Raw genomic sequence first — 12590 nt, 5'->3', positions numbered from 1 at the left:
GTATGACAACTAAATGTAATGGGTGATCCGGAACTGGATCCCAATGATGCACACCACTGGCACACCTGTCAAAACCTGAGTGGGGTCTGGTGGTTATTTCCTGATTTTAGTGGATGTACTGTAGTTATATTGGGAAATATCCTTGTCTTTAGGAAATAACTAAATACAAACTAAGGTATTCTGGGGTGCTAGCACATTAGGTTGGCAACTTACTCTCAAATGGTCCAGGAAAAGAAACAGTTATTTGCCTTGTACTTCCAGGTTTTCCTCTAGTATGTGATTATTTTTTTAATTTTTTAAAGAAAAATATTTGAGAGTATATAGTTCTATCTTCAGCTGTTAAAGAATTACTTAAACCTGATTTATGATCAGATTCAGATCATATACTGGTATGCAGTGGAAGATGAGAGCCAAATGTTGACACTGGACTAAGCCAAAGAAAAAGTTGAATTTATGAGCTCTCAGACTCTAGTAAAATTAGACACTACTATATAGTTAGCTATCATCCTATGTGTGCAGTTTTTGTAAGGGCCTGAAGAGAAGTCTATTTTCTATCCTCCAAAGCACCATCATCATGGTAAATACACAGTACACACCCTCAAAATATTTGTCAATTAATAATGCTTTAAAAAGAAAAATAAGGAAAATATTAATGATAGGCTTATTAGGAACCCATTAACCACATGGATTATAGCAGAGCAGATACAACTCCAACAGAACACAATTTCTTTCTGTTCAAATTAGCTTTGTGAGGAATGTAGAAGATAAGAATAAAGGCTAAATCTCTGGTGACCAGAACCACTCCTAAAAGTAGGCATGAAAAAGTAATCCCTATCTCTGCAGTCACTAAGACTGGACAAATCATCATCCCCAATGGCCTGTCTTGGTGCCTATACCATTAACGATTTAGGCTAAGACAATGTCCTTAAAGAAGTTACCTATTAAAATGCAAATATCCCAGAGTTCCCATTGAAATAAAGATACTCTGAATCTATACAATTATTCCTTGCACAGCCATTAATGTCCTAGTAATAATAATAATCATAACAGAAGCATGCATTTGAGTCCTCCTATGTGACAGGCACTGTGCTAGGTACTTTATATAAATTATCTCTACTTCTTACAACTCTACAAGACAGGTATTATCATTTCTACTTTATAAATAAGGAGATTGAAGCCCAAAGAAGTGGAATAACTTGCCAAGGGCCAAAAATCCATTCAATGGCAGTTTTCATTCAACCCCAAGATTCAGACTTTTTCCATTACATCTTGCTGCTTCTTTCTACTATGCCATTTGCTGTTTTTGAAAATGGAGATCTAAGGCATGAAGGAATAAAATGTAATATAGGAAACTTTTTTTGGTACAGGGTAAAACTGAATGAGAGTTCTGAGTTCCAGATAAAAGAAGCCAAAGAATGCCTCATAACCACGACAGAAAGAAAGGCTCTGAAAAGGGACAGAGGTGCACAGAAAGAGGAGGTGAAGGTCCTAACTGCCTTGGTTCCTTGGTTTTTCTACACAGCCTAACACTAGATTTGATAAGGTCCCTGAGTTGTTAATGAGCTCAGTTAAGAACTATGAGCTCAGATTTATCAGCTTGAAAGAGATAAACTATAAAGTTTATTAAGTGAGGACTATGGTGAACACTTTATTTTCCTCCTTTTGTAAGAGGGAAGAAATAAGGAGATATAAATCACACCCATCTGAATCACACCCATCTAACAAGTTATTAGACCACCTTTGAAGACAACAGAAGTTATATAACATCAAGTGCCTAGGAAATTTTGGATAAAACAATTCCACCCTGTTTAAGGTGAAAATGATGACTGACAAAGAAATATTTTAAAACATCTTTAACTCACTTAACATTGAATTCAGTTTACTGTTTATGTGCCATCAAGAAACGAATGTAGGACTTCCCTGGAGGTCCAGTGGTTAAGACTCCGCACTTCCACTGCAGGGGTCGCGGGTTCAATCCCTGGTGGGGGAACTAAGATCCCGCATGCCACACAGCACAGCCAAAAAAATAAAAATAAATTTTTAAAAATTTAAAAACTTGGTAAATAAAAAAAAGAAACAAATGTAAAGCAAAATACTGCCTATAATGTGAAACTGTATGATGAGCAAAAGCAAAAATAATGAGAACTATGCAAGATCTGAAATACATTACTATATAATTTTGTAGAAAATGTACTTTCTATTTATATAGTGGAATCATATTGGCATTTTCATATTTTAACCAAGGACATACATTGGTCCCTATGGAACAAGGAAGCAACATGGCACAATAAAAAGATCTCTGGGATCAGAAAGACCTGAATTTAAATCTTGGATCTGTCACTTACTAGCTTTGTAACTTTGGGCAAGTTATTCAATTTTTCTGCTCTTTTACCCCATATATAAATATGGAGTTAATAATAAATACCTTTCAGAATAGTAATTCCACTTCTAGAAATGTATATTAAGAATATAATTTTATGGAAAAGATGATTTGTATAACAATGTTCATCAAAATATTACTTATAATAATAACAAGTAAGTTAAAATATCCAAGTATCGAGTATTAAGGGAATGTTTAAGTAATGGTATATATCACCAGATCAGTGGTTCTCACACTTCACAGAGTACACAGCAATTAAACTAGGGAAGCTCGTAAAGTGCATATTCCCAGACCTTATACCCCAAAATTCTGACCTAGTAAGTCTGAGATGGGAATAGGAAATGCATATTTTTAACAAACAACCAGGAGTGATTCTGATGGAAGAGGTCTATGAAAATTCTGCATTAAATGAAATACTATGGTGTGATTAAAAATATGATTATGAAGACTTTGGAATAACACTGAAGAAGTTTGATATATTACTAAGCAAAAAATTCAGGATTCAAACTGTATGCTCTATCTAACAGCAACTACATTAAACATAGGAAAAAGTTATTTTAGCAATAGGATTGGAATGATTTTTACTCTTCTACTCAATTTTCTGAAACACAGTCATGCTATTATCATAAATGAATAAGTAACATATCAAAATTTGAAACAAAAAGTCAATGGATCTCCATGGCCTTCAGATTAAAATTCAAACTCCTAAGGGCAGCACACAAGTACTTCAATCTCCAGACTTACCTCATATCCATGCTCTATAACAAACTACTTCTAATACCCCGTATTATATATATTCTACATTTTCACACACAATTATTAAATATACTGTTCCTTTTCCCTAAAACACCCTTCCTGCAAATTGTCAACCTGACAAACTCCTACTCATTCAACAAGATTCAAGAATCACCTCCTCTCTGAAGTTTCCCCTGACTACTCCTCCAAACAGACTAAAGGTATCTCCTCCTTGCTGCTGGCATTCCTGTAGCATTGTTTGAGACTCCCATTACAGCACATATCACACTGTATTAACTCTTTGTTAAATATTCTCCCATTATTCTACAGGTACTTGTTTGTAATTCTTCACCTTCTCCATTATGTCTCCAAAGTTTCTATGAAATTCAGAGTAACAGACCACTGTGGTCACTGGCCAAAGCAAGCCAACAGGAAGCAACTCTGTTGCTACTCCACCATCATGTAGTTTACCATGCCAAAGAACATCTCTGCATAATTCCTGCAGCTCCCCACAAACTCCCACTCACTCCCATGCCTCCATACTAGAAGTAAAATATCTATAGAAAACAGGGATAATTCTCTAAGTAAATACAGCAGTTTTTTAGTATATTCAAAACATAAGATACTAAATTTAGCATATTTATATGCTACATGAAACATTTCAAATGCAGATTAGTAACTAGAGGTATCAAACAAGGATTCAAAGTGGCTAAATACTTATTTGGGGGGGGGAGAAAAAAAGAAAAGAAAACTTTAGTGTGGAAGAATGCTAATTGGGATCCAGGGGACAGAACTTCAAACACCTCCCCAGTAGTGAAACATGGGTTTATCAAAAAACCTACATATTGAGTAAACTTACAACATGAATTTTTTTAATAACAAGAAAATGGATGTGGAAGAATTTGAATCTAAAACCACATTAGATATTAAAGCTCTTATACAATTCTATATCTTTGTAATAATAAATAAAAACATCTTAGGAATAATTTCTGGAAATAGGCAAAATATATACCATATGCTGATACCTAAGATCAGTATATAACAGATATCCAATAAAAAGTTCTAGGGACTAATTAAGTAGCAAAAAAAAAAAAAAAAGGATTTTCCAGCACCAGCCCTATGCTATCCTATTTCTCTTGTCTCCAATCAAATCCCTTTCCCCTTCTACAGCACCAGCCTTGTAAGAAGAAAGGATAAATGACCACCTTTATCCAACCCACTCTTGCAAATCTGAATAATCCACTCCATCAACTCTGCCATTAGAGTTCCAAAGCTTTAGTATTTTGGCCTAAATGTTGTTTCCTCTTTAAATGAAAATACTAAAAGAGCTTCCTCTTCCTAAAAACCTTTACCAGTCAATCATACTTCAGTATGAATTGTCAGCACCCACAAATAATTGTTGGTGGTGGGGTAAGGTTAGGAAAGGCACAAGGGCACTGAGTCCATGACATGTGAGGAGAAATTAACATTGAGAGATGCAGGAAACTAGAGATGATGAAAGCAAACTCTGTAAACTCCACAATTTTTGTTCTTCTTAATCTACTTGTCACTATACACAGCCCACCCCAACTCTACTCCTCACACAAAATCTGCTACTCTTGAGAGGGACAGTTGGCACAAGAACTAGAGGCAGGTTGAACCTGTACTAATTAGAATGGAGAAGAGACTTTCTTTCTAGAAAAAGAAATTTGAGCAGGAAGGATTAGAGGAAATGGGGTACAGGGAACAGAAATATCAAGCAGGCAGCAAAAAATGAGGTTGGCTGTTTATGCCCACAACCATCAGTCAAGAGATGATGCAATTTAAGGGCAACAAGTTTAGGCCAATTGTTTCAGCTCACTTAACTAGAAGTAATATCACTTTAAATAAAGCTGCTCTCACAACACAATAGAACCCAAATAATTCTACAGCACAACTGAATCAAAATTCATTTTATAGACAGATTCATAAAGATATGCTGTTAAATAATAAAGCACTATATATAAGAAACATTCTCAGAGGTGAACTTTGGAGATTACAGTAGAAGGAAATGAGGAAAACAAAATTTATCCTTTGAACATATATTTTGATTCACCCTCAAAAAACCACACACTTGCAAGCCTCACCCAGGTTTAACACAAATGTAGAATTCACCCGCTGTCCTACTGACACAAAAGAAGAAAATCGGACTCTAAGAAGAGTTCTTAGATCTGTGTTACACAAAAAAATGCAATGGGCTGTCAACTGGCATTGTGCCTCTGGCTGCCATATGGTTTACATGACCATGTCATCACAAACTAGAGAAAGAACTGGCACACAGATGAGTCTTCTGTGTAAATTCCTGCTTTTTCAAATGTAAGATAATCTCTCATATCAACATATAATGAATAACCAAAACTCACCATATTTTAATTAATTAAAACCATGCTGCAATATGTTCAAAATGGAAACCAAAGACACACTGAAATGCATTAAATGTTAAATAGCTTCAGGTTCTGTAGGTTGAAATTAATCTTTTCTAACCCATGATTTGAATTAGAGTCAGCTTCCATTTCTAGTTAAATACTCAGGAAAATGTTCTAAAATAGGCTCTTTGAAAGAATTTTCCAAAATTACCTCAAATGCATAATTAAGTAAATTATTTCAGTATACAACTGAACTAATCAAATTGTGTTTACTGTCACCCGAGAGTTTAAATTGGTAAGGTCAGTAGGCACACTACTGAATACTGTAAGTTTCTGCATTCATGTCAGTGAAGACATACTTCACTCATCTGCAGCTGTAAGAAACCACTGAGATGCACTAGGAATTGGGCAATGTAAAAACGGACAGGTTGAGTAGTCACCAACTGGTTGTCCTAATTCCCTGCTATACATCAGCCTCACAGTTTTGAAGAGGGAGCTGAAAACCCTTTAGTTGAGAAAGAGGTCAACACCAAAATTCTCTCCTCACTCCCCATCACGCAGCTGGCACTGTTCACTCTGGCAGACACAGCTCCCTGAACATAATGGTGCAATCACCACTTCAAACACCATTACTATCTAAAATAGATAACCCACTTGCAACTTGACTATTTTTATAGATATAACATTTCCATGCAGTTTAACTGCTCTATTTGTGATTTATTGCATTTAACTAATACACAGTTTCCCTGGAAATGAGTACCTTATATCAGAGTCCCAATAACCACAATTGCCCAAGTAGTTGTGAAAATTGCAGTACTTCCAAGTTGCCTCTTATCTCCTTGTATCCATCACCAAAAACTTCATGAACTGAATCCTGAATCTGAAAAATTTATAAGCTCTCTGGTTTATATACCTTTGATAACAAGAAGATTATTTTTTCCTCAGTTCTTACTGATATACTTCTTCACATGGGAGTCTTTTGAACTGGATTCGTTATGTTCAACAAGAATTTACTAAATACACTTTACATAGTATTCGACTCTTTGAGGCATTAAGAAAATCAAGTAAATTTGAGGTATTAACAAACTTTTTACTGCTTTATCAAAGTACAAATAATTCTTAATCTAGACTGAAAAAGAAATAATTTAACACAGTTTAAATGGGAATTATTCTTGTTTAGATTAAAAGGTAGTTATGCCAAAGAGAGATTTTAAAAAGCTCTGCAGCTGTCTCATGAAAGATATGTTAAATAAAATGAAATTTCACATATAATATGAAGGAAGAAAAGGAGGGAAGCAACTCAATTTGAGTACTCTAATGAGCTCTGATGAGCTCAGATTTTTTTAAGGATGAAAGAGGGTGGCGAGAGGTCAAACTGAAAACAAACACAAAAGTGAACTTGTACACTTGCCCTAGAAAAAGGCTAATGTCCTTTCCAGCTAAGTTTGGAAAAAAGGAGGGAAGTAATAGAAGTTCACTGCTATGACAGCTAATGTAACTTCAATCCCTCACAAAGTAAAACTGTGGATTGTTTTAGACCACAAGAGAATTTCCTAAGACATCTAACAACACCAAGAATCTGATTCTTCCCAACTTCTACTTTGCTCTTATCCCTAGTGAGAATCATTTTCAAACCAGAAAGGATAAACAAATAATGCTAGGAGATTACTGAAGCTCCAAAAAGACAGAGATCATAAGAGACACTGATGCTTTAAATGAATCTAAGTATCCAGACCCAAAAGAATTAGAAGCAAGGGGGTAGAAGGAATTTGCACAATACTAGGCATCATCAATGGTTCGCCATCAGAAACAAGCTATAACAAAGTAGCCTAATTTTCCTGGAATTTATAGACTTACTACTACAGGGGTAGATCAAAGGAATGACAAACAGAACATAATGTGAATATAGAAAGGCAATGGATAAAATACCTCATAATATTCAAACAGATATATTGGAGAGAAACAGCTGGCTAATAGTTCTGTTAAGTGGCTTCGATGTTAGTAGGAAGACCAAGCATAAAGATTGCCATTTTTAAATTTATACCAACCTGAAGAGAGGTTCTTTAGAGGTTTTCATTACACAATACATGTTCGCTGTAGAATATTGGAAAATGCAGATAAGCCTAAATAAGTAAAGATCACCCACAATTCCACCATTCAACAAAGAATACTATTTACATTTTGGTGTTTATCATTCCAGACTTCTTAAGGTACAGTATAAATGTTCACACACACTTATTCTTTGTTAAAGAAAAGGATCATACTACAAATGCTGTTTTTTTTAATTCAAATATCCCAGTATATTCTACACTGGTCAAATGACACCTAGTGCATTTTGTTCATTTCTGGTCACCACATTTGAAGAGAGTCATTGAAAAATTTGAGAATATGAAAGAAGAAAAAGAGGGTAGTGAAAAGTATAAAAATGTAAGTTTTTACCACCTATGCTCTATTGTCACATGACAACAGGCTGTTAAAATCTTGGGGAAAAAAAAAGATTTATAAGAAAACAATATAGCTAAATATTAGCTAAAGAACTGCCCTGGCTACTTTGTATTGACTCATAAAGCCAAACTAGTACCAACTGCTGGAAATTACAGGGAGGTGAATTTCAGCTCAATAAAAGATGAATTTTTTTAATTATTAGAGCTGTCAAAAATGGAATGGATGGATCTAGCCATTGCAGGGTTTAACAGAACTGGAATAACTGGTAAAGGATGCTAGAGGTAAATTCTCTAAGTAAGAAGTTGGATGAAAAGGCCCCTTTCTATTTTAAGGTTCTGTGATTCTAATGGAAAACTTACTACAGAAATTTACTCCTAGTATAATGTAATGCCAAACCCTTAGTAATTAAGGCCTAAGACAGACAGTCAACAAAATGGTAAGGAAATGGAGATATTTAGTCTTGATAATGAAAGTAGGAAGAGGTGGCAATAAAGACCTTAAAATTGTTGAAGCATTGTTACATAGAAGTTGAGATTAAATTTATTCTGGAAAGCTCCAAAATTTAAAACTAAAAACAAAATGCAGCAGTTCAAGAAAGGAAGATTTCAGCTCAGTGGAAGGGAAGGGAAGGTTTACTAATAAATTAGAGCTTTCTAAAATGAAAAAGAAGAAGAAATAAAGTCAAGTGCTTTAAAGCTGTGTGAGAAATAACGGCACAATGATGAATACCAATGTGCATTAATTTCTTTATACCTCATTTAATCCTTACAACAGCCCTATATGATAGGTATTATTACTATTTCCACTTCATAGAAGAGCACAGTGAGGCTTAGAAACATATTTATATTTATTCAAGGTCATTTTTACTACTGCTAAAACCCACAGTGTCACCCAAACATACCTGACTCCCCATCATACAGTTACTGCTCACTTAGTAGGTAATATGTGATCAAAAGCATCTTCAGAAAAGTCTTTATCTACTGATCCCTCAAAGGGCAGTTACAAGTTGTTTTGGGGGTTTTTTTAAGCAAAAAAAAAAAAAATTTAAGGATTTTTAAATTAAATTATTATTCATAGCAAAAAAGTGTTCAGATTAGACTATCTAACTGACCATGTACCTTAAACTTTTGCAAATAAAACAGATTCAGTGAGTAAGACTTAAGACGCAGTAAGGCAAATCTGAATCACAGAACTTAAAATCTTTGCCATTACTAATTATGTGACCTTAGGCAAGTTCTTAATCTTCCTATCTCTTTAGTCCTTCATCTAAGAAATGAGGACCAACATCTTAAGTTTGATACAAGAATTGAATGAGATGACACACGCATTTAGCACAGGTTCCGACCCTATTACTACCCAACACAAGTAATAAAGTAGGACAGGGGAGTACCAAACCTATTCCACAATTCATTCCAAAATAGTTTAAAATTTTGAAGTGCCATTATGTTTGAAGGAAAAGGGATAATTACCTATTATCCTGTAAATAAACTTTTGATGACAATCATTTGTGAAATAAAGTGACAACTAAATAAAATGTGCCTTCTTAGGAATTTCATTTTATGCAAAGGATCACCAAAAGAATATAATTTCAATTCTCATTTTCTTCAAAGGCACTGTTTTAGTTATTTATTCAGTATGAGATAGATAAATGCAAGTTTAAAGGTTATTGGTTTTGATTTTGATGTTTTACAGCTTGGTTCAAACTACTCTAATGAACACACTTTTTTTAGGTTTTTTGTTTTGTTTTGTTTTGTTTTCTATGTGCGTTCTCATTGTAGAGCTACTATTGCTACCTCTGACAAAACCAGCAAAAGAGAAAACCTCTCATTCAAGAAGTACATTGGGGTCAAAATTTTGGTGTTTTATTTATGTTTACCAACATTAAATAGTTGCTATTCTATTCCTAAAATCTGACATCTATTCTTTTTTTAAATGGCACAACTGAGAAGGTATTTAAAAGATGTTTACCTTTAAGTTCTAACACAAAGATAAGCTTTTTAAAACACCATTTAGCTCAATGAAAGTAACCAAAATTCTCACTGTTCTCAAAGAATTCTTTAGTGTTTTTCCAAAGAAATTGATTATTTTTAGAAACCTCTTTTAGGATACAGGTTTCTAGCCATAATTATTTTTATCTCTGATATGGCCCACTGGCGAACATACTTATTTTACCTGCAATTTAAAACTATAGCCAAATAAACTGCTTCTGTATACACTACCTGTGACTAAGGGCAATTACTAGAGCTATAATCTGAAATATTACACATTGTCTAATTGTGATTTTTTGTTATGACTTCTAAGCTCTTTACGTGCCACAGTTGAAAACCAGAAGTACTTAACTTTCTTTTGACCCTTATTTGTATCATCAGTAAAATTAGAAATGATAAATGATACTCTATTCTTTGTCCAAAGTATAGAGCCAAATGAGAAATATACAAAGAAATTTGAAGTACATGTTTTAAAAACATATTTCAATTTGATACTTGTAAAAAATTTTTTGGAGGATGTGATTTAGCTCTTTGGCCAGTCTTTGTAGAAGACATACATACTCACAACAGCAATGACATCCAAACTCAGTCCTTCACCTTACATCTCCTTTCCCTCATATCTCCTAAAGAGAGCAATCTGGAAGGGCTGGCATTATTAGATTCAAAATCCCTGATGGAGTTACAGAGAGCTGAGCTATTTTGAAAAATTAAAACAGTGACATGGCAACAGTCCAGATAATAAAATGAGTCAAGGTTCTACAGGATGTAGAAAAAATGAAAAGTGCCATCTACTTCTGATTGAAAGTGAAAATTACTCAACAAGGGAGTACACACAAGAGTCATCACTTCTAAGACTTAATGAAAAAAATGTCCCATAAATATTCATTGTTCTGAAGTGAACTGTCATTCCAATAAAATGTCACTGTCAACAAGTATAGATGATCACTTGGAGTTTTCTAAAATCCTATCAACTATTTTCCAACTAAAGTCATTACACTGTAATAGAAATATTCTCATTTACTCTATTGGCCAGGACTGTAAATAACTGCTTTATCTGACCACCACAACATATGAAAACTTGTGTAAAGAACACAATGTCATCACCCAAAAGTTTGTATTAAGCACCTGTCAAGAGTAGCAAGAAACAGTTTTTAAAAACCAAGAAAATCACTTGAGCTTATAAAATTTTTTAAAGTACAGCTGAGCTGTCTAAGAGATGTTTTAGGGTAAAGATATGAATGATGATTGATGCCTCCAAAAATATCCAGGGTAAACTGAATAGCCATGATTTTAAAAACTAAATAGCTTTCCTTGAATTTTATCTAGTGAATATTCTGCAGGCTTCCTGCCTCACAACTGATTTCATTTGCCCATCAATTCAACTTTTAAGTTAATTGTTTTTTCAAACATGCAAATCAACACTGCTATTTCCAAGGTACTGCCTGCTGAATAAAGACCTTGACATTTTTTTAAATGTCATCTTAGAAAGATTCTCCAAGCAATATTAGTCTCACCTGGAACACCTTCCCATTAAAAGGCCTCTACTATATTCCATATACACTTTCCCAATCCCGACCTGGCATCCTTCATCCTGAGATATAATAACCAAGTTTCACTCAGCCATGTCCAGGTGGCTGAAAGTACTGCTGGGGCTGCCTAACCTGCCTCATCAAGTTTTACACACACCCTGTACTGATGACATCTCATCAGAAGGTTCACTTTCTTCATTTTGTGGGATCATATCCCACAGAACAGCAAATGCCTTCTGCAAGGGAAGGGTAGCAGCAACCAAAGGCTGTGGCTTTTGCAGGATAATTGCACGCACGCAATACTTCTTTGCCAATTTCATTTAAGTAGACAAAAAAAAAAAAAAAAAAAGGCCGGGTTCGAAGCAGAAAATATATAATAAACACTGATGTAAAGAGGGTGAAACGCAGAAATTCTTCCAGCAACACTAGTACATGTGTAAGTTCTGCACCACAGCTCAGAGAAAAGTAGCTACCGACGCATTGATGGAAGGCTATCTTAAAATTACTCAAAGAATCTAAGGCATCAATCTGACTGGGAGGTTCATGCCTCCTCTCCATACACACATTCTGTTTTCCTACCTAATTTAAGAATGAATCGCTGGCAGCCACCAGGTGCAATAACCATGAGGCGCAGGACGTAACCATCACGATGCACAACGAGGTGTGCAGACCCGGAGCCGGCTCCAGTCCTTACCTTAGCAGATTAGACAGGGGCAGGGGTCCGGATCCACCGCCCAGGATCCCTCCTTTCCTGCCAGACAGGAGTTTCTCCACCAGAGCCACATTTCCAGTGCGAGCAGCTTCCAACAGCTCCTGGTCCTTCCCCATAGTCTCTCACCGACTCCCTCACAGAGTCCTTTCCCCTTCGGGTCTTCCTCCCCGCCCACCCCCACTGGCCCCAAATCCAGGGCCCTCCCCGCCCCACACTAAGATAATGCCAGAGCTTCAGCACCGGGAGATGCGTGCAGCCCCCAGCCGGGGACACCACTCTCCGCTCCTCTTCGGGGCGCAGCTTTCACAATGAGAATCAGACCATGTCTTGGAAGAGGGTCTGGCCGAGCTGGGAGCCGCGACGCGCCCTCACAGCCACTCCCCTGAATTCCCGAGGCCTGGTTCCCGCGGGTGGGGC

The 12590-nt window shown here is 35.7% G+C and overlaps 1 protein-coding gene across 9 annotated transcripts in view; it reads right to left on the bottom strand.

Moving 5' to 3' along the window:
• The window catches only part of ANKS1B (ankyrin repeat and sterile alpha motif domain containing 1B), a gene marked incomplete at its 5' end in the record, with an annotated part of 1156737 nt that extends 1144448 nt beyond the window's left edge, over positions 1-12289 (bottom strand). For all 9 annotated transcript variants that reach the window (XR_013830584.1, XM_079937794.1, XM_079937795.1 and 6 more), the window contains one exon: positions 12156-12289. Coding sequence is in view for 8 of the 9 variants with exons in the window: in XM_079937794.1 (XP_079793920.1) it covers positions 12156-12289 (134 nt within the window). The remainder of the gene's footprint in view (positions 1-12155) is intronic.
• Positions 12290-12590: the final 301 nt, after the last annotated feature.

This window comes from Stenella coeruleoalba (genome assembly GCF_951394435.1).
Source record: "Stenella coeruleoalba genome assembly, chromosome: 11".
NCBI lineage: Eukaryota > Metazoa > Chordata > Mammalia > Artiodactyla > Delphinidae > Stenella > Stenella coeruleoalba.
Note: the sequence above shows the minus strand (reverse complement) of the source record. Positions and strands in the feature narration are given on the sequence as shown.